The sequence below is a fragment of the Petromyzon marinus genome, chromosome 68 (genome assembly GCF_048934315.1).
Source record: "Petromyzon marinus isolate PM22_M1 ecotype Great Lakes invasive population chromosome 68, UKy_Petmar_22M1.pri1.0, whole genome shotgun sequence".
NCBI classification, from domain to species: Eukaryota; Metazoa; Chordata; class Hyperoartia; order Petromyzontiformes; family Petromyzontidae; genus Petromyzon; species Petromyzon marinus.
Window position 1 is genome coordinate 3,833,888 of NC_133734.1, and position 23,025 is coordinate 3,856,912.

Consider the following 23,025-nt stretch of genomic DNA (forward strand, 5'->3'; position numbering starts at 1 on the left):
TTCACATCGCCTGCCTTCGTTGTTGTTGTAAGAGGCTTACAAAATAAAAACTCTTCTTTTATCATGTCGTCTTTCACATAGCGTACAAAAACAGCAAGCTGGCTTAGATCAGAAACGTCTGTGGTTTCGTCGAGTTGAAGGCTGAATTTTGCCGGGCTTGAAATCAGATCCGCGACTACTTGAGCCAAGATGTCTTTACTCATGTCTTCTATTTTGTCACTGACGGTGTCATTTGAAAGGGGAATTTGGGATAATTTACCTTCGGCCGCTGTTCCGAGTATCAGATTCGCCATCTTTAATGCAGCTGGTTTCACAAGTGTTTCACCAATGGTGTGTGGCTTGCCCTGCTTTGCGATCAGGTAAGCAACTTCGTAGAATGCTGTCAGGATCGGTTTGTTAACAGGTACAAATCCAAGAGCAGGCAGAGTGGCCCTTTCATCGAATCTGGCTCTCTTCACCTTGAATTCAGCAAGTGTTGTGTTCTTGTATTCCCCGTCTCCATGCAGCTTCAAGAAGTGTTCCTTTAGTTTTGCCGGTGCAAGACTAGAGTTGCTCAACTTGGCGTTGCAAATCATGCAGATAGGACGCTCACTCCCATCACGTTCCGTGATACATGAGAATCCATGTTGTACATATTCGTCCGACCACTTTCTTCTTTTGCCCGACATAGTTAGTATGGATAAAATATTAAAGAAATCACACGACGTACGACAACAACAGTCACACGTTGACTACTGAGTACGCACTAAATTCCCCGCAGCGCTGATTGGCCAAGCAGTGTAGCATGATCATCTGCAGCCAGTGATGGCCAAGCGGGCCGTGTGTGTCATCACAAATTTACACAATAATTCAAGTGTGTCCGGACCTCCGTGGCGGGGGCTCTGCCGAACCCCTGAGATCGACTCACCGAACCCCTGGGGTTCGATCGAACCCAGGTTAAGAACCACTGGATTAAGGTCTGGAGACTGGCTAGGCCACTCCAGGACCTTAATGTGCTTCTTCTTGAGCCACTCCTTTGTTGCCTTGGCCGTGTATTTTGGGTCACTGTCATGCTGGAATACCCATCCACGACCCATTTTCAATGCCCTGGCTGAGGGAAGGAGGTTCTCACCCAAGATTTGATGGTACATGGCCCCGTCCATCGTCCCTTTGATGCGGTGAAGTTGCCCTGTCCCCTTAGCAGAAAAACACCCCCGAAGCATAATGTTTCCACCTCCATGTATGACGGTGGGGATGGTGTTCTTGGGGTCATAGGCAGCATTCCTCCTCCAAACACGGCGAGTTGAGTTGATGCCAAAGAGCTCCATTTTGGTTTCATCTGACCACAACACTTTCACCCAGTTGTCCTCTGAATCATTCAGATGTTCATTGGAAATCTTCAGACGGGCATGTATATGTGCTTTCTTGAGCAGGGGGACCTTGCGGGCACTGCAGGATTGCAGTCCTTCACGGCGTAGTGTGTTACCAATTGTTTTCTTGGTGACTATGGTGCCAGCTGCCTTGATATCATTGACAATATCCTCCGTGTAGTTCTGGGCTGATTCCTCACCGTTCTCATGATCATTGCAACTCCACGAGGTGAGATCTTGCATGGAGCCCCAGGCCGAGGGAGATTGACAGTTATTTTGTGTTTCTTCCATTTGCGAATAAACGCACCAACAATTGTCACCTTCTCACCAAGCTGCTTGGCAATGGTCTTGTAGCCCATTCCAGCCTTGTGTAGGTCTACAATCTTGTCCCTGACATCCTTGGAGAGCTCTTTGGTCTTGGCCATGGTGGAGAGTTTGGAATCTGATTGATTGCTTCTGTGGACAGGTGTCTTTTATACAGGTAACAAGCTGAGATTAGGAGCACTCCCTTTAAGAGTGTGCTCCTAATCTCAGCTCGTTACCTGTATAAAAGACACCTGGGAGCCAGAAATCTTTCTGATTGAGAGGGGGTCAAATACTTATTTCCCTCATTAAAATGCAAATCAATTCATAACATTTTTGACATGCGTTTTTCTGCATTTTGTTGTTGTTATTCTGTCTCTCACTGTTCAAATAAACCTTACCATTAAATTTATAGACTGATAATTTCTTTGTCAGTGGGCAAACGTACAAAATCAGCAGGGGATCAAATACTTTTTTCCCTCACTGTATCTCTTTGCGTGTGAGATTAAAATATTTGGTTGCTGCTAAAACTGTCCACGTGATGATGATGATGACGACGTCAGCCACTGGGTTGAGCTGCTGTTACTACGTGGTGGTGGCCAGGTCGCTTCTGAACAGAGTTCCACAGCGGATCAGTGGGGCCTTATACACCTGGTAACATCAACACTAGTTTAAAGAAAATTGTTCAGTTGCTGGTAAATACCACATTTTACGGGTAATGATATTGACGTAAATTACCTTAAATACACAAATAAGCTTTTAAATACGTGAATATTATCATCTATTACTTTATTTCACTCACTCCACATTCACTACTCACTCACCACTCACTACACACCACTCACTCACTCCACACTCACCACCCACTCACCACTCACTCACACACTCCACACTCACCACCCACTCACTCACTGTCTCCACACTCACTCCACACTCACTCACCACTCACTCACCCCCCTCACTCACTCACCACGCCCTCACCCATTCACCACTCACTCACCTTCTCACCCACTCACTCACCACTCACTCCACACTCACCACTCACTCACCCCCTCAACCACTCACCACCCACTCACCACTCACTCACTCCACACTCACTCCAGACTCACCCACCCACTCCCTCACCCCCTCACTGTCTCACTCACCCCCTCACCCACTCACCACCCACTCACCACTCACTCACCTTCTCACCCCTCAATCACTCCACACTCACTCACCAACCCCTCACCGACTCACTCACCCACTGACCACCCCCTCACCCACTCACTCCCTCACCGACTCACCAACTCACCACCATCCTCTCACCCGCTCACCACTCACTCACTGACTCACTTACCCACTTACCCCCTCACCCACTCACTCACCACTCACCCCCTAAACCACTCACTCCCTCACCCACTCACTCACCCCCTCACTCACCCCTTCACCCCCTCACTCACGCCCTCACCCACTCACCCCCTAAACCACTCACTCCCTCACCCCCTGACTCACCCCCTCACTCACCCCCTCACCACCCACACAGTCACGGTGAGTGCGCGTTCTCTACGAAGGGGGGGGGGGGGGTCACGGTGTTTGTTTGCGTTCAACGAATTTTTGCGACGTCTCGTTTCTAGCAAATAATAAAAAAAACCCAACAAATAGAGGCGTGCACACACACACAGATAGACACACACACACAGACACACACACACACAAACACACACACAGACACAGATAGACACACATAGAGACACATACACAGACACACATACAGATAGACATACACAGATAGACACACACAAACACACACACAAACACACACACAGACACAGATAGACACACATAGAGACACATACACAGACACACATACAGATAGACATACACAGATAGACACTCACAGACACACACACAGACACAGATAGACACACATAGAGACACATACACAGACACACATACAGATAGACATACACAGATAGACACACACAGACACACACACAGGCACACACACAGACACAGATAGACACACATAGAGACACACACACAGACACACATACAGATAGACATACACAGATAGACACACACACAGACACACACACAGGCACACACACAGATAGACACAGACACACACACAGACACACACAGGCACACACACAGACACACACACGCAGATACACAGACCAACAACAACAACAACCGCAATTCGCCACAAAGTGGCGGTGACGTCACCACGACGCTTGTGCCAGGCCATGTGCACCTTGAGGCCACGTGAAGTGTCGAACGCCCGGTGGCAGGAGGTCAGGGGGCAGACCCAAATGCCACGGGTCGACTGACTGAGATAACTGGCTGATGCACCACCTGTGCCCCCTACTGTGCCAACCTGGTGTGCTTTAGCCACCCGGCGCTCCGCTCGTTGTTGTGAGGGTCGCTCCTCCGCCCTCCGTTGTTGTTGGAGGGCGACTGCCTCCAACTGCCAAGTAGCGTCCTTCACGAGCCTCCTCCACAGAGGCCGATCTTGACACCGCTGGTACCAGTCATCGGCAAGTCCACTCAGCTCCACCTCCTCCTGTACCACATCACTCCATCTCTTCTCTAACCCGTGCCGCGCCCGTTTAGCCCCCTCGATCCGGCCGAACAAAAGCTGTTTCGGCATGCGATGGCTCGGCATGCGGGCTACATGACCCAGCCAACGCAGCCTTGCCTGCTGGAGGAGCTCACCGATGGGACCTTGCCCAGATCTTTCTAAGATTTGTGAGCTCCTCACACAATCCAGCCTGGTTAAACCCAGGATGGATCGTAGGCAGGCTAGCCTAAATGTTTCTAACCAGTGAAGATATTCCATTAGGGGGGTCCACGTTTCGCAAACGTAGAGAAGGGAGGGACTGACCGTGGCCAAGAAGACCTGAAGCTTAGTGCGGAGCAACAGACCAGGTAGCTTCCACACAGCGTTACGCAACCGATGAAAATATATTGCCGCTCGACTGATTCGGAGTGAGACCTCTGCTGTTAAGCTAGAGCCGATCATAAGCACACTGCCCAGGTATGGGAAACTCTCCACTCTCTCCACAACTGCCCCATCACCGATTGGGAGTTGTGGGGGTGGAGTGTCCGATGGTACAAAATACCCAGGCAGGTGCTTAGTTTTGGTGGGGCTGATGGTAAGGCCCCATCTCTTAGTGGCACGCTCCAGTCTCAGCAGCAGCGTCTCCAACTCCTCCTCTGAATGAGCAGCTATTACTAAATCATCGGCATACATGACGTGGTTGAGCAATAGGGAGCCATCCCTTGACCGCACCCGGGCATCGATCAGCCTCCCATTATATTTGTACCAAATGGAGATTCCCCCGGTACAGCTATTGAAGGCTTCACAAACCACGTAGTCAAATTAGATGTTAAATAATGTGGGAGCTAGAGGACATCCCTGTCGCACCCCATGGTTTACAGGGAATGGCTCTGACTCCCGGCCACGTAATTTTACCCGGGCCCACTCACCATCATAAAGGTCCTTAATGATCGTGAGCAGAGGGTCAGGTACTCCAAAAGCATGAAGAACAACCCAGAGCCCAGGCCTACTGATGGTATCATAGGCCTTGACCAGGTCAACAAAGCAGAGATGTAGGTCTTGCTGGAATTCCCTACACCTCTGCTGGAGCAGACGGACAGAAAATATGGCATCTGTGCAGGACCGCCCTTTCCTGAAACCGCATTGGGGCTCCGCAAGCCTCTCCTCAGCATGCCTGGCAAGGCGATGTTGAATAATCCTTGCCAGGACCTTTCCCGGCACACTGAGGAGTGAGATGCCCTTGCAGTTGTTACAGTCTGTGCGGTCCCCCTTCTTAAAGAGGGGGACCACCAGGGCATCCTTCCAATCCTGCGGAACCCGTCCAGTGGTCCAGACTGTTGTTATGATGTCATGTAGGGCAGTCTGTGCACACACGCCACCCTCCCTCAGCATTTCGCTTGGGAGATCATCTCTACCCGGTGCTTTTCCTGGTCTCAGACTCCGGATAACCTTCAGTACTTCCTCAACAGATGGCACCTCAGCCAGCCACTCACAGGGGGTGACTTATTCCAATATTTGAGGCACTGCAGCCTCAGCAGGGTCATCCCCACATTGTGCCACGATGTTCTCCTGGCTGAAGGATTTTCCCTCCCCCAAGACCTCACAGAAATGGTCAGCAAATCTGCAAACCTGTTCCTGGGGGTCGGAGATTGGATCACCGTTGTTTCCCCTAATGATGGTAATAGGTGTGGTGCTGCAGGTAACTTTTTTGATGGAGTTAAATAGAGATTGTGATCGCGGGCTACTGAGGCAGACTCCATCTCCTCAGCAACCTGCGACCACCACCCATCCTTGCAGCGCCTCACGGCTCTCCGAACCTCCGAGCGAAGGCTGCGGTAAGCCTCCTCATTCTCTGACGTGGGATTCTGTAGCCGGTGATAGTGGGCCTGTCGCTTTTTCTCAACCATCTGGAACACCTCCTCTGTCAGCCAGGGTGTCTGGGGAGGTCTGGACCGCGTCCCCAAAGCAGCCATTGCAGCTGCATGAGTCACAGTTCTAAACCTCGCCCATTTTCCCTCGACATCAGGAGGAGTGGGGGACGATGCCAACCCCAGCCGCACGCGATGATGAAATTCTTGCTTGCAACTTTCATCAGATAATTGAGACCAGGCCACTTTAGGTTGGAATGGTCAGAGGGCAGATCAGCTGCACGGTAGGTCCTGGTGTCAAGGACATGGGCTCTCATCCGCTGGTCCGTCACTATGTAGTCCAGCAGATGTTCTTGCTTGGACCCGGTATGCATCCATCATGTTGTGTGGATGCGCCGATGCCGGAAAAGTGTGTTGGTAATTACAAGCCCATGGGCTGCACAAAAATCTAGCATCCTCCTCCCGTTGTTATTGAGCTGATCTGGCCCATGCCCTCCAATCACTCCAGACCAGGTGCCAGCATCATGACCAACTCGGGCATTGAAGTCACCCAACAAGATGACTCTATCCCGAGGGGCCACTTTAGCCAGCACCTGTGACAGGAGGTCAGAGAAGGCATTTGACTCATCGGCTTTGCCTGCATCCCTCCACGGATGTCCGTCTTCGGTGGGGCATAAGTAACCACAACCACCACTCCTCGCCTCCGGTTGATGGGAAGGTGAGCCAAAAGTCGCCTGGGGCTTACAGCTTCCCACACCTCACCGCCACGCTCCCACGCCCCCTTCATTATTTTGTTCAAAAGAAGAGCCACACCCTGTTGTTTGGCAGTCTGCTGACCCGAGTAGAGGACTGTCCACCCCTCATGGTGGCAGGAGCCAGAACCGGACCACCAGACCTCCTGAATGCCACAGAGATCCAGGCGGTACCGGTTCAGCTCCCGACAGAGGAGTGGCAGCCTCTCCTCCGCAGTGAGCATTCGAACATTCCACGTGGCCACACGAAGTGGCTTTTCGTTGTTTCTGGAGGAGCCCCGAGGGTAGAGATTCAATCTCCTGTCTCCGACAATTGGGGTTTGGCCAGGAGATGTCATAGACGCCTGTCCCCCCGGGGCCTCCGGCAGGAGCTTATTAGTTATATCTTTAAGTCGTAGTTTCGTGGTAATTTTTTGAAGATGGAGGGGTTACCAGCCCCTCGCACCCATCCAGAGCCCCCGTTTAGCCACTGTGGTGGTCACAGATGCCATGAGGGGAGAGGCCAATCGGAGTTGGCCCTCACCCCACAGCACTGTCCACGACAGAGTTGCCCGTCCGGCACCGCGAGGAGGTAGGGGGTTGTTTTCCCAGACAGATACACACACACACAGATAGACACACACACAGACACACACAGATACACACACACAGATAGACACACAGATAGACACCCACACAGACACACACACAGGCACACACACGCACACACAGATAGACACAAACACAGATACAAACACACACACAGACACACAGACATACACAGCCACACACACGGACACACAGATAGACACACAGACACACACACAGGCACACACAGATAGACGCACACACAGATACACACAGACAGACACACGGGCACGCACACACACAAACACGCACACACAGATAGACACACACAAACAGGCGCACACACAGATAGACACACACACAGACACACACACAGGCACACACACGCACACACAGATAGACACACACACACAGATAGACACACATACAGATAGACACACAGACACACACACACAGGCACACACACGCACACATAGATAGATACACACAGATAGACACACACACACAGACACACACACAGATAGACACACACACAGACACACACACAGACAGACACACAGGCACGCACACAGGTACACACACAGACACGCACACACAGATAGACACACAGACACAGGCACACACACAGATAGACACACACAGACACACACACACAGCCACACACACGCACACAGATAGACCCACACACAGATAGACACACACACAGATAGACACACACACAGACACACACACAGACAGAAACACAGGTACGCACACAGGCACACACACAGACACGCACACACACGCAGACACACAGACACACACACAGACACACAGACACACACACAGACACGCACACAGGCAGAGACAAAGGTCCCCAGTGTAGCCTCTAGCAGGTCTGTAGGGGCAAGTGCTGTTACACACAGATAAGATCCCCCAGGTAGCCTCTAGCAGGACTGTAGGGGCAAGTGCTGTTACACTCCAATACCCATACCAATAGCCGCCATTCGACACTAAGTAATGGTGACGTCACCACCGCGCCTGTGCCAGGCCAGGTGCACTTTGAGGCCACGTGAAGTGTCGAAGGCTCGCTGGCAGGAGGTCTCGGGACAAACCCAGGTGCCATGGGTCGGCTGACTGAGATAAATGGCCGATGCACCACCACCTGGGCCCACTACTGTGCCAATTTTCTGCCTTTTAACCACCCGGCGCTCCGCTCGTTGTTGTGAGCGTCACTCCTCTGTCCTCTATTGTTGCTGGAGGGCGACTGCCTCCAACTGCCCAGTAGCAGCGTCCTTCACGAGCCTCCTCCACAGAGGCCGATCTTGACACCGCTGGTACCGGTCATTGGTAAGTCTACTCAGCTCCACATCCTCTTGTACCGCAACACTCCATCTCTTTTTCAGCCCGTGCCGCGCCCGATTAGCCCCCTCGATCCGGCCGAACAAAAGATGATAAGGATTTGTGAGCTCCTCACACAATCCAGCCTGCAGGTTAAACCCAGGATGGATCGTAGGCAGGCCAGCATTAATGTTTCTAACTGGCGAAGATGTTCCATTAGGGAGGGGGGGTCCACACGCATGCATTGAGAAGGGAGGGCATGACCATGGCCGAGATGACCCGAAGCTTCACGTGGAGCGACAGACCAGGTAGCTTCCACACAGCGTTACGCAGCCGATGGAAAGATAATGCTACACGAATGAATCGCAGTGAGACCTCTATTGTCAACTGGAGCTGGTCATGAGCACACTGACCAGGTATGAGAAACTCTCCACTCTCTCCAAAACTACCCCATCACCAATTGGGAGTTGTAAGGGTGGAGTGTTGTGTGGCACAAAATACCCAGGCAGGTGCTTAATTTTGGTGGGGCTGATGGTAAGACCGCACCTCTTAGTGGCAAGTGCCAGGTTCAACAGCAAGCCATTCAACTCCTCCACTGAGTGAGCAGCAATCACCAGATCATCAGCATACATAACAAGGTTGACCTATAGGGAGCTATCCCTTGACTGCACCCGGGCATCGATCAGCCTCCCATTGTATCTGTACCATATTGAAATTCCTTGAGTACAGCCATCAAAAGCTACGTGGTCGAAAAATATGTTAAATAATGTGGGAGCCAGAGGACATTACTCTCACACCCCAAGGTGAACAGGGAATGGCTTCAACTAACAGCCATGTAGTTTTACCCAGGCCTGCCCACCATCATGAAGGTCCTTATTTCATTGTGAGCATAGATTCAGGGACTCCAAAAGCAAGAAGAACAACCCAGATCCCAGGCTTACTGATGGTATCATAGGCCTTGACCAGGCCAAAAAGGCAGAGATGTAGGTCTTGTTGGGATTCCCTACACCTCTGCTGTAGCAGACGGACAGAATATATGGCATCTGTGCAGGACCGCCCTTTACTCAAACCACATTGGGGCTCAGCAAGCCTCCCTCAGCGTGCCTGGCAAAATGATATTGAATAATCCTTGCCAGGACCTTTCCCGGCAAATTACGTAGATGCCCCTGTAGTTGTTACAATCTGTGCAGTCCCCCTTCTTAAAGAGGGGGACCACTATAGCATCCTTCCAATCCTGTGGAACCCATCCAGTGGTCCAGACCATTATTATGAAGTCATGTAGGGCAGTCAGCATTTCACTTGGGAGATCATTTCTGCCCAGTGCCTTTCTTGGTCTCGGACTCTGGATCGCCTTCTGTACTTCAACAGATCGCACTTCAGCCTGCCACTCACAGGGGGTGACTACTTCGTCCAATATTTGAGGCTGCACAGCCTCAGCAGGGTCATCCCCACTTTACCTCATGATGTTTTAGGCTGCGGGATATCCCCACCCCAAATACCTCACAAAAATGCTCAGGAAATCTGCAAACCTGTTCCTGGGGGTTAGAAATCAGATCACATTTATTTCCCCTATTGATGGTGCTGCAAGTTAAAGAGTGATTTGTGATCGCGGACTACTGAGGCAGACTCCATCTCCTCAGCAACCCACGACCACCACCCATCCTTGCAGCACCGCTCGGCTCTCTGAACGTGTGAGCAAAGGCTGCGGAAAGCCTCCTCATTCTCTGACGTGGGATTCTGTAGGCGATGACAGTGGGCCTGTCGCTTTTTCTCAGCCAGCCGGAACACCTCCTCTGTCAGCCAGTGCCTCTGGGGAGGTCTGGACCGTGTACCCAAAGTAGCCATTGCAGCTGCATGAGTCACAGTCCTAAACCCTCCCTTTTCTCCTCCGCATCAAGAGGTGCGAGGAACGATGCCAATCTCAGCTGGAAGCGATGAAATTATCACTTGCAACTTTCATAAGCTAGCTGAGACCAGGCCACTGTGGGTTTGAATGGGGTCCTGGATGTCCACTCACCACCGGAGTGGAAGAATGGCAGGCACATCTTCCAGATGACAAGCCAATGGTCAGTGGGCAGATGAACTTCACAGTAGGTCCTGGTGTCAAGAACATGGGCCTGCAGCTGCTGTTCCATCACTACGTAGTCCAGCAGATGTTCTTGCTTGGACCCGGCATGCATCCATGATGTTGTGTGGATGCGCCGATGCCAGAACAGTGTGTTGGTAATTCCAAGCCCATGGGCTGCACACAAGTCTAGCAGCCTCCTACCGTTGTTATTCAGCTGATCTGGCCCATGCCTTCCAATCACTCCAGACCAGGTGCCAGCACCATGACCCACTTGGGCATCAGTCACCCAACAGGATGACTCTATCGCGAGTGGCCACTTTAGCTAGCACCTGTGACAGGAGGTCATAGAAGGCATTTGACTTATTGTCCTTGCCTGCATCCCTCTACTGATATTCGTCTTCGGTGGGGGCATAAGTAACGACGACCACCACTCCTTGCCTCTGGTTGATGGAAGGTGAGCCCAAAGTAGCCTGGGGTTACAGCTTCCCACACAGCCACGCTCCATTCATTATTTTGTTCAGAAGAAGAACCACCCCCTGTTGTTGGGCAGTCTCCAACCCTGAGTAGAGGACTGTCTACCCTCCCATGGTGGCAGGAGCCAGAGCCAGTCCACCGGACCTCCTGAATGCCACAGAGATCCAGGCGGTACCGGTCCAGCTCCCGGCAGTAGAGTGGCAGCCTCTCCTCCGCAGTGAGCATTTGGACATTCCAAGTGGCCACCCGCAGTGGCTTTTTATTGTTTCTGGAGGAACCCCGAGCATAAGGATTCAATGTTCTGGTTCCGCCAACTGGGGTTTGGGCAGGAGACGTCATAGACACCTGTTCTCCTGGGGCCTCTGGCATAAGCTTTGTTCTATATTTTCCACGTGGTTTAGTGGTAGTTTAATTTAAGGTGGAGGGGTTATCAGCCCCTTGCACCCATCCACCCCTCGCGCTCATGACCTTAACAAGACAGTTGTTTTAGGCGTTACTGGTTGCTATTTTGATTTATTAAATTGCTTTAGTTTAGTTTAATAAAAACACCACGCACGGCCGCCTTTGTCTCCCCCGTGAAGAGAGGTAGGCCGCTACGATAAATACAATAAAATATAATACGAAAAAACCGCCGCTGAATTTAGAACACCGCCACTATCACCATCATCATCGCCGGACTTTATTTTAAGAAAAATTTAATTCAGTAAATAAAATTACAAAACCCTTCAGGTTTTACCTCACCATGGACACACGCGCGGCACACGAGTAGGCCGCAAAGCGCCAGTCGACTGTAACGCCAGCTACTACGGGGGTTGAGTTGTGTGCGGCAACAGCTCCAGCTCCTGCTGCAACTACTACAGCAGCAGTGCTAGAGCTCCTGCTGCAACTACAGCAGCAGCTACAGCTCAAGCAGCTACTGCAACTACTACAGCAGCTACAGCTCCTGCTGCAGCTACTACAGCTACAGCTCTTGCTGCAACTACTACAGCTGCAGCTCCTGCTGCAACTACTACAGCTGCAGCTCCTGCTGCAGCTACAGCAGCTGCTACAACTACTACAGCAGCAACTACAGCAGCTACGGCAACAACGGGTGCAGCTACAGCAGCTGCTACAACTACTAGAGCAGATACAGCAGCTGCTACAACTCCTACAGCGACTACTACAACAGCTGCAGCAGCTGCTGCAACTACTACAGCAGCAACTACAGCAGCTACAGCAACAACGGGTGCAGCTGCAGCAGCTGCTGCGACTGCTGCGGCAGCTGCTGCTGCAACTACTACAGCAGCAACTACAGCAGCTACAGCAACAACGGGTGCAGCTACAGCAGCTGCTGCAACTACTACAGCAGCTACAGCAGCTGCTACAACTACTACAGCAGCAACTACAGCAGCTACAGCAACAACGGGTGCAGCTACAGCGGCTGCTGCGACTACTACAGCAGCAGCTACAGCAGCTACAGCAACAACGGATGCAGCTACAGCAGCAGCTGCTACAACAGCAGCTGAAACTACTACAGCAGCAACTACAGCAGCTGCTACAGCAGCAGCTGTTGCTGCAGCAGAAGCAGTTACAGTCGCAGCAACGGATCCAGCTACAGCTGCTGCTACAGCAACATCTACAGCAGCAGCTACAAGTATATATTTTTTCTTTTCCGCTTGTGTGTTAAATCTGTGTTTACCCCGGATATTTTAGAGATGGCAATTCTCTTGCTGTGTATCCTACTGCTGTCCCTCCCGGCCATATCTAGTGCCACACTCAACTCTACAAACAGCAACCGTCATTACTTTGCGTCCATACTTGTTGCTCGATTTGCCACTACACCTGCAAATGAAACAGCTCATAGACACTTCTACACTCCATCTTTGTATGCTTTTAAACCCTATCTTTGTCCCATTACTTCACCAACACTCCTTCCAAACTTCATTCTGCTCTTAAAAATAACGCCATCTGCGAGCTGCTCCTATTTGTCCAAGGTTCGCCGCTCTTCATCCTTTCACAGAAAATACTTGTGCAAACTATTAATTCTACTTTTCTTATTTCTGGGTGGTATTGAGCTTCATCCTGGCCCAAATGTAAAGAACTCGTATAATTCTGCAGATTTTTCTGGCAGAAAAGGTGTTGGTGTTCTACATGTCAACATCAGAGGGCTTGTGACTAAATTAAGTCAACTAAAACTAGAAGTGGCAAATCTTGACATTTTTTGCCGAACAGAAACATTTCTCACTCCTGCCGTCAAAGACTTGCAGATTACGATTGACAACTACAACCTTTTTCGGCTTGACCGAGGATCTAAAGGAGGTGGAATTGCCATCTATGTTCGTAATACTATTGCATGTTCACCAGCTCACTCCTTGTTTAAAAAAATGTTTCTTTGAAGGTTTAGCTCTCAGAATAACTCTCCCAAATAATCAACAGATATTGGTAGTGTGCTGCTATAGACCGTCTAGTGGGAAGGATGTTGAAGCTGCATCTGCACTGAGAGAGCTTTTTGAGGGCCTCCCAAAAGTGAAAGTGTTAGTGGGTGATCTAAATTGAAATTGGCTAAACCCGCCGGCCGTGGCCACAAATTTTACAGATGGATTTAACCTGTTTCAAGTAATAAATGTCCCCACAAGACCCAACCTAAAAAATCCGGGACAGTCAACTCTGCTTGACGTCTTATTGACAAATGCCCCTCACAATTTCGCATTGACTGGTGTTCTGGGTAATAACATTAGTGATCACTCCTTCATTTTTGGGGTGAGGTCATCAGCCAGACCCAAAGCCCCCTCTAAAATTGTTGAGAAGCACTCTTTGAGGCACTTCAGCACTCAGGCATTTACTAATGATGTGCTTCACTCGGATATTGACAAGGTCTGTGATATCCCCAACCTGACTACTGCTTGGGAGACTTTCAGGTACACGTTTCTCCAAATTCTTAACAAACATGCTCCATTGGTTAGATTTAAAACTAAAGGCAACCGCCCACCATGGTATGATCCTTTGATTACAAAGCTCATGAAAACTAGGGACAAGGCTTGGGCATGTGCTCAGAAAAGTAATTTGGCAAATGACTGGCTAGAGTACAGGATTTTAAGGAATAGATGCATAAAAAAAATACGGCATGCAAAAAATGCCTACTTTTCCTCCACTTTCCTGGAATCACATGGAAATGCCAGGATTTTTTGGAAAACAATCAAATGTATCGAAAAGGCATCCAAAACAGACAATCTGCTCGTTGAGCTAAACTGAAATGGGGAATATTTTTCAGATCCCAAAAAAATAGTTCACAATTTTAACCTTCATTTTTCTGAAGCTGGTAATCTTTTTGATAATGTATTGGGAGTCACCCCTGCTCATGCAAATTCCTACACCCCTGTCCAAATATTAAACGAATTTAGTTTCCAGCCAATCCACGAAAGTAATGTTCTGAAACAACTGTCCTACCTCAAAGGGTCCTCCTCTACCGGAGCAGATAGTTTTCCCGTCTTTGCTCTACTAACTGTTGGTGACCTAATATACAAACCTATAGCCCATATTTTCAACCTGTTCATCAAAGAAGCATCAGTTCCTCTAGAATGGAAACATTCCTATGTCCGTCCACTTCACAAAGGGGGCCCTAAAGATGATCCCAATAACTACCCACCTATCTCAATTTTGTCCCCATTGATGAAAATTTTTGAAAAATTATTGAACTACCAAATTAGCAGTTTCCTGTCCACCAACATCTACTACATCTAAAACAATATGGGTTCCGAAAAAAATACAGCACCACATCTGCTGCATTAGACTCTATGAATCAAATTTACAGTAGCATTGATAAGCAGTACTGTGCCTGTCTTTTTCTTGACCTGTCCAAAGCTTTTGATACAGTAGACCACAACACCCTGCTTGGTAAACTAAGTTGCCTCGGTTTTTCCAAAAACACAGTAAAATGGTTAAAAAATTACCTCTTTTCTCACACCCAAACTGTATTCACAGATGGTTGGAAGTCACACAGTGTTAAGATAACAAAAGGGGTTCTACAGGGTTCCATCCTCGGCCTCCTCTTGTTCTCTCTTGTCAATGACTTGGGCACTGACCTGGATCATTCCAGGGTACATCTTTTTGCAGATGACACGATACTGATTACTGCTGGCCGCTCTCCGGATGACGTGATTGCTAAGCTCCAGGGTGATTTCAACAAACTACAACATCAGCTAGTTGCTCTTAAACTAGTCCTAAATACCTCCAAAACCAAGGTGCTATGCTTCTCACCGGGACTAAAGCAGGAAGTTATTTTTCCCAAATTACATTCCTTAAATAATTATCAAATAGAGCAAGTCAAGATCTATAAGTATCTTGGGGTCATCCTGGATTCAAAACTGAATTTTGAAGATCACATTGATTATATTGGTAAAAAGACAAAAATAAAAATTGGTTTTCTCTATCGACACAAGCACTGCTTCCCCCCTATGTTCCGTTTGGAATTGATAAAAGCTACCATACTGCCTCTATTCGATTACTGTGATATCGTGTATAAATCAGCCCCAAGTACTGTACTGAAGAAGCTTGATTCCATCTATCACTTGGCCTTAAGATTTGCATTGAACTGCCCATATAGGACTCACCATTGTGATCTCTACATTGGGTCAAACTTAACATCTCTTAATGTTCGATGGCTTGTACACCAGATCTTATTTATTCACGATGTACTTACAAAAAAATCCGCAGACTACCTGCTGGATCTCCTCTCTGTTTCAAAGAACAAATTTGACCTCAGGTCTTCGCTCATCTACCAAGTTCCCATTCCCTATTGCCGTACAAAAACCGGAGGAAGGGCCTTTGCTATTGATGCCCCCAGGGTCTGGAATGCTATTGCCAATAAACTGCAACTTGAATCACTACCAATGAGATCTTCACTCAAAACTGCTCTAGAGGAGTTGTACACCCCTAGCTGCCACTGCTATTCAGTGGCCTAAAATAAAATGAAATGTTTCGCTCGGGATGACCGCTGCAAAGTATTATCTGTATTTTTATTTAGTGTGCTGATCTTAAAGGTGCATTGAAAAATGTGATACTCCGACTGATGCTCCTGTTGTTTGTGGAGTGACTCATGCAGCCAGCTGTGGCTCTAGGGTTTGGTGTTACATGTTATTCATGTAGTTTGTTAAAAATTCGGTCACAGTTCCTATGATCACTGTTACATTGCATTTATGGCTTAATTTTGGTGATTTCTAAAAGTTTTTTGGTTTGGCCATGTTTTTGTTTATTGTAGTACGGAGTTAGACTGATGGCCTTAATCTAAGTTTTCTTGTTGTTGTTTGACTTGCATCCCACTGGGATTTTTGCACACAGCGTTGGTGTACGGTGCTTTTTCAGGAATATTTTGATGTTTTTTCCTGGATTTTCTGTTTGCACATGCACAACGTCACTTTAAGATGTTTTCTTGTTCATGTTTTTTTTGTTGCAGTTGCACCCAATTCAAGAGCCGAATGGCTCACAGGGCTATACCAAATAAATGAAACTATGAAACTATCCAGAGCTGCCGTCTGGCCGCTGTGCTGGCTACAAGCACCATGGAGTACAGCCGATTTTAGAATTGGCCTTCACTTCATGGCATTACTCACATCCACCACAGCGTTGCCGTCCTGCACCAGCGAGATATACACACACACACAAAGACAACAATATCTCGTATAGACTTAACAGACTATTCGCGCAAGTGCTGTTAGCAAGCACCTATGAAGGCAAACTTGGCACACGAGGTGGGTGGCCAGCACCACGCACGACCACCTTTGTCTCCCCATTGGCGATCTTTACACACCCACCGCACCAGGTACTCATTTTTTGGCTGAATCAACCTAGATAAGGCCCAGGACCGGTTTACCTAATCGTCACTGGTGTTGGCTGTGATCGGGAATGAAACTTGGCCCACCAGGTTCTTAGCAGAGTGCTAACCACTACACCACCGGTCAGATACACAGACACACACAGATCCAGACACACAGATACACACGAATAAACACATAGCCACGTGTACATCCCTTATCGCTCACCCTCCCTCCATCTCTCTCCCCCTCTCCCTCTATCTCTCCTTATCTCATCCCCCTCTCGCCGATCAGAGGAGGCTCCTGCCCACGTGATGCACAACGCCCCCCTCCCTCCCACCCACCTCCCGCCTGTTTAGATCGAGTAACCTTTAGATTCAGTAACTGGCGACACCCCCTCGAGCAGCAGTGACTGCAACTAAGCGGTTTCCCGTAGCCGTTTGTGTCAGTCTCTCTCTTGCGTCGGATTTGAGGAATCTTGTCCCACTCCTCATTACAATAACTCCGTCGCCTTGCATGGGGCAGCTCGCTTCACGTCCTGTCCCCCACAACATTTCCACGGGGGGGGGGGGGGGGGGGGGGTTAGGTTCCCGACTTTGACCTAGGCCCATTGTAAAAAGTGGAATTTCTTCCTCCGCGGCCATTCTGTTTCATAGATCCGCTTTGTTATGCCGAGGATCATTGACTCGCTGCAAGGCACACGTTCGGTTGAGCTTCAAAGCTCACGGGCGGACGGGCCTGACCATTCTCCTCCAGTCGTCTGATACAATGCAGAATTCGTGGCTGTGAAAGAAGACTCTGGCCATTCTCTTTATTCACAGGGTCGAGGTCTTCATTTCCCGGCCACGGGTCCACACCTTCATCCTCGCTCTCTCTCCCGCGACGCCCCCAACTCCGCCTCCCGCTCCCTCTTTTAACCTCTTCCTGGCTCAGCCCCTCGTCCCACTCCATCTCCACCAATTGTCGCCTCTCTCTTACCCTTGCCTTAACTGTCCCACCTGAGGCCCACCCACCCGCTCACCCACCCACCCACTCACCCACCCACTCACCCACCCACCCGCTCCCTCTTTTAACTTCTTCCTGGCCCCGCACCTCATCCCACTTCTTTTCCACCAGTCGTCGCCTACCTCTCACCTGGCCTAACCGCCCCACCTAACGCTCGCCCCAACCCTGCAGCTCTTTCCCCTTTTGAATGTTCCGGCCAATCCTCTTGGCTCCCCGTGCTCCCTAGCCAATCAGAGAGTGTGGAGCATTTGCTCCCGCCTTCTTGATCACCCTGTCCCAGGGATCGTGTGGGACACTCACTGCAGCTCTGTCAACGATGGGGCAAGCCGTCCAGGTCCTGCCCGAGGCAGCAAAGCAGCCACGGAAACCATGAGCACATTCCCACCATGACTACCACCACCACCACCACACTTGGTGGCTGGGACAAGGTTCTCCCGTTCAAAAGCAGCGTTTGGGTTTCTCAACGAGGCCCAAAAAAGTTCTCCCCTTGACTCGTCTGTCCAGGGAACGTCGTTGTAGACGTCTCGTGGATCGTCCCATGCGCTCTGTGGTGAACTTCAGACGGACGGCAGTGTCCTCTTATTGGAGAGCGGTGGCTTTCTCCTCGCTGTCCTTCCACAACCACCATTTTCGTTCAGTCCGTTTTCTCATAGTCGAGTCCACGAACACTCATGTTAGCCGCGGCGAGTGGCCTGCAGATCCTTGGACGTTTCTCTGGGGGCTCTTGGCGACTTCCTTGACGGTTTTCCAGTCTGTTCTTGGGAGAGACTTTGGCAGGACGACCGCTCCTGGGCACAGTGGCTGTGGTCTGGAACTTTCTCCATTTGTAGACTGCCTGTCCTGCCAGTGGATTGGTGGAGCACCCCCCCCCCCTCCAGATTCCTTTAACCCTTTCCATACCGATGGGCATCAATTACTTCACCCCCACCCCCCCCCCCCCCCCCGAGATCCTCAGAGGAGATTGCTTTTGACCGTGGCATGACGTTGTTTCCACACGCACCTGCAGGGTGAAGACCAAACTCACAGTTCTGATCTTTACGTAGGGTATGTGACCTCCCAAACTCACCCCCGAAGATCTACCCAAATTGTTTAAACACCCAATTGAGCCAATGAAACTAGGAGATGTTTCCACTTATATTTTCACATGTACCCCCCCCCCCCCCCCCCCGAGCCTTAATTACTCATTGTTTGCTTAATTCACGCGTAATTTTGTTTCAAAATACGTGGGAATTGGTGGATATAAACCCTATTGGATGTGTCAGAAAAGACCTGGTTTTGATTCTATAAGGCTATCGTGGTAAAACTACGGAATTTCCCTCATCATCATCGTGGTGCGCTAACTTTCCCTCGGCACTGTGCACGTTGAACTTCTTTCGCACCACCGTACGTGACCAACTAAGGCTACATCGGAGGTGGTGGGGGAAGGACAACAAACTAAACGACACAATAACAACAAGCAGCAGTTCCAAACAAGCGAGCTGTTCCATTCATCAACCCAAGAAGGAAGTGCCGTGATGTTGCCAGATGGGCGAACGTCCGTTCTTTATTACAGCCGCCAACCCCATCGATCGTTCCAATCACCAAGCCATCGCTCGTTCCAATCACCAAGCCATCGATAGTTTAAATCAATCACAAAGCCATCGATAGTTTAAATCAATCACAAAGCCATCGATAGTTTAAATCAATCACCAAGCCGTCGATCGTTCCAATCATCGAGCCATCGATCGTTCAAATCAATCTCCAAGCCATCGATTGCTCAAATCAATCACCAAGCCATCGATTGTTCAAATCAATCACCAAGCCATCGATCGTTTAAATCAATCACCAAGCCACCGATTGTTCAAATAAATCACAAAGCCATCGATTGTTCTGTTGCAATCTACACAAACGCTCCAGCTGGTTGATGTGGGGGATGATGCGGTAGAGCTGAGATGGGGGTTGAGTTACTCCACTCTGTCTCTCTCTCCCCATCTACATCTCTCTCCGTCTCTCTCCATCTCTATCTTAAGCTCTATCTCTCTATTAATCTCCATCTCTCTCTCAGTTACTCTCTGCATCTCCACCTCTCTCTCCCCACTGCTTCTCTCTCCGTCTTAATACAAATCCATCTCTCTCCCCCCATCTCTCTAGATCTCTCCATCTCTCTCCCCCCATCTCTCTCCCTCCATCTTTCTCTCCCCATCTGCTTCTCTCTCCGTCTCAATCCATCTCCCTCCATCTCTGTGTCTCTCTCCCCCCATCTCTCTCTCCATCCATCTCTCTAGATCTCTCCATCTCTCTCTCTCCATCCATATCTCTCCCCCATCTCTCTCTCTCCATCCATCTCTCTCCATCTCGCAGTGTATATCCATCTCTCCCCCCCCCATCTCTCTCTCTCCATCCATCTCTCTCCCCCCATCTCTCTCTCCATCCATCTCTCCCCCCCCATCTCTGTCTCTCTCTCCATCTCGCTGTGTATCCCCATCTCTCCCGCTCCGTGTGTCTCTCTCTCCGTTACTCTCTGCATTTCCACCTCTCTCTCCCCAACTGCATCCCTCTCTCCCCTTCACACCCTCCCTTTCCCCCAGCAGAAAAATAAAATCAGGCGAGGGGTGAGAAACAACAATAATAAAGCGTTTGTATATTAATTCATATACAAACTATGTTTATAAACAATACGACCGTACTGACGCTAAAAAGCTGACAGCAACACAAACAACCCCAACACTTAGGATGGTTAAGCCTCGGATTGTGATGTACAAAGGGTTTGACACTGCTTCACTTTAGCAGATATTGTTGAACGCACGCGTGTGTGTTTGTACGCCTGTGTGCGCGTGCGCGCGTGTATATACATATAGACAAAGATCCCCCCAGGGTAGCCTCTAGCAGGGCTGTACGGGGGCAAGTGCTCTTGATGTGCATGCACAAAAGCACACACGCACACACACGCACGCACGCACACAGAAAACGATCCCCCGTGTAGCCTTCACAGACTGTTGGGGCAAGTATTTGTGTGTGTGTATGAGTGTGTGTGTCTGTGTGTATATATCTGTATGTGTGTATATCTGTGTGAGTATCTGTGTAATATCTGTGTGTATCTGTGTGTGTGTATATATGTGTGTGTGTATCTGTGTGTCTGCATGTATCTGTGTGTGTGTAGCTGCGTGTTTGTGTCTATCTGTATGTATCCATGTGTATCTGTGTGTGTCCCTGTGTGTGTCTCTGTACACAACTCAGTGGAGTTACTGAAATGCCCCTAGGGCTTGTGACTGGCCTTGATGCCCTGAGGGAACGGGCGGGGTGAGGTACAGGAAATTGCAGCAGACGAAGAGGGGGAATGTCACCAGCTTAGAGTCCAGCACCATAATGGCCTGCTCCTACACACACAGACACACACAGATATACATACACACACAAGATACACACATGAAGATATATACACACACAGACACACACACGAAGATATATACACACAGACAACCACACACACATATACATACACACAGATATACATACACACAGATACACACACACAGACACACACAGATACACACAGATATAATACAAATACACATACACACAGAGACAACCACACACACATAGAAATACATACACACACAGATACACACACAAATACACATACACACACAGATACACACACGAAGATATACAACAACCGCCATTCGCCACTAAGTGGCGGTGACGTCACCACGACGCTTGGGCCAGGCTATGTGCACCCTGAGGCCACGTGAAGTGTCGAACGCCCGCTGGCAGGAGGTCACGGGGCAGACCCAGGTGCCACGGGTCGACTGACTGAGATGACTGAGATGACTGACTGATGCACCACCTGTGCCCCTTACTGTGCCAACCTGCTGTGCTTTAGCCACCCGGCACTCCGCTCGTTGTTGTGAGCGTCGCTCCTCTGCCCTCCGTTGTTGTTGGAGGGCGACTACCTCCAACTGCCCAGTAGCATCCTTCACGAGCCTCCTCCACAGAGGCCAATCTTGACACCGCTGGTACCAGTCATCGGCAAGTCCACTCAGCTCTACGTCCTCCTGTACCACATCACTCCATCTCTTCTCTAGCCCGTGCCGCGCCCGCTTAGCCCCCTCAATCCGGCCGAACAAAAGCTGTTTCGGCATGCGGTGGCTGGGCATGCGGGCTACATGACCCAGCCATCGCAGCCTTGCCCGCTGGAGGAGCTCACCGATGGGACCTTGCCCAGACCTTTCAAAGATTTGTGAGCTCCTCACACAATCCAGCCTGGTTAAACCCAGGATGGATCGTAGGCAGCCTAGCCTAAATGTTTCTAACCGGCGAAGATGGTCCATTAGGGGGGTACACGTTTCGCAAGCGTAGAGAAGGGAGGGAATGACCGTGGCCGAGAAGACCTGAAGCTTAGTGCGGAGCGACAGACCAGGTAGCTTCCACACAGACATACAAACACATACACAGACACACATACAGACATTCAAATACCAAGACACACACACGCACCGGTGTCTCCCCCGTGTCTCCCCATGTCCCCCCGTATCTCCCCGTGTCTCTCCCGTGTCTCCCCCGTGTCTCCTCCGTGTCTCCCTGCATCTCCCCACGTCTCCCTGTGTCTCACCCGGGTCTCACCGCGTCTCCTCGTGTCTCTACGCGTCTCCTCCATATCTCTCCCCATGTCTCCCCGTGCTTCCCACGTGTCTCCCCCGTGTCTCCCGCGTGTCTCCCCACATCTCCCCCGTGTGTCCCCCGTATCTCTCACCGTGTCTCCTCCGTGTCTCCCTGCATCCCGCGTCTCCCCGTGTCTCACTCGTGTCTCCTCCGTGTCTCCGCGCGTCTCCCCGCGTCTCCCCATGTCTCCCCGCGTCTCCCCGTGTCTCCCCCGTGTCTCCTCCATATCTCTCTCATGTCTCCCCGTGTCTCACCTGTGTCTCCTCCGAGTCTCCTCCATATCTCTCCCATGTCTCCCCGTGTCTCACCCGTGTCTCCCCATGTCTCCCTGCATCTCCCCGTGTCTCCAC

At 50.1% G+C, this 23,025-nt stretch overlaps 1 protein-coding gene across 2 annotated transcripts in view; it reads right to left on the reverse strand.

The window, feature by feature from the left end:
* Window positions 1-19,549: 19,549 nt before the first annotated feature.
* Window positions 19,550-23,025, reverse strand: part of GMCL1 (germ cell-less 1, spermatogenesis associated) — a 29,323-nt gene continuing 25,847 nt past the window's right edge. For both annotated transcript variants that reach the window (XM_032978804.2, XM_076054781.1), the window contains one exon: window positions 19,550-21,390. In XM_032978804.2, coding sequence (XP_032834695.2) covers window positions 21,354-21,390 — 37 coding nt within the window. In that variant the 3' untranslated portion in view covers window positions 19,550-21,353. The remainder of the gene's footprint in view (window positions 21,391-23,025) is intronic.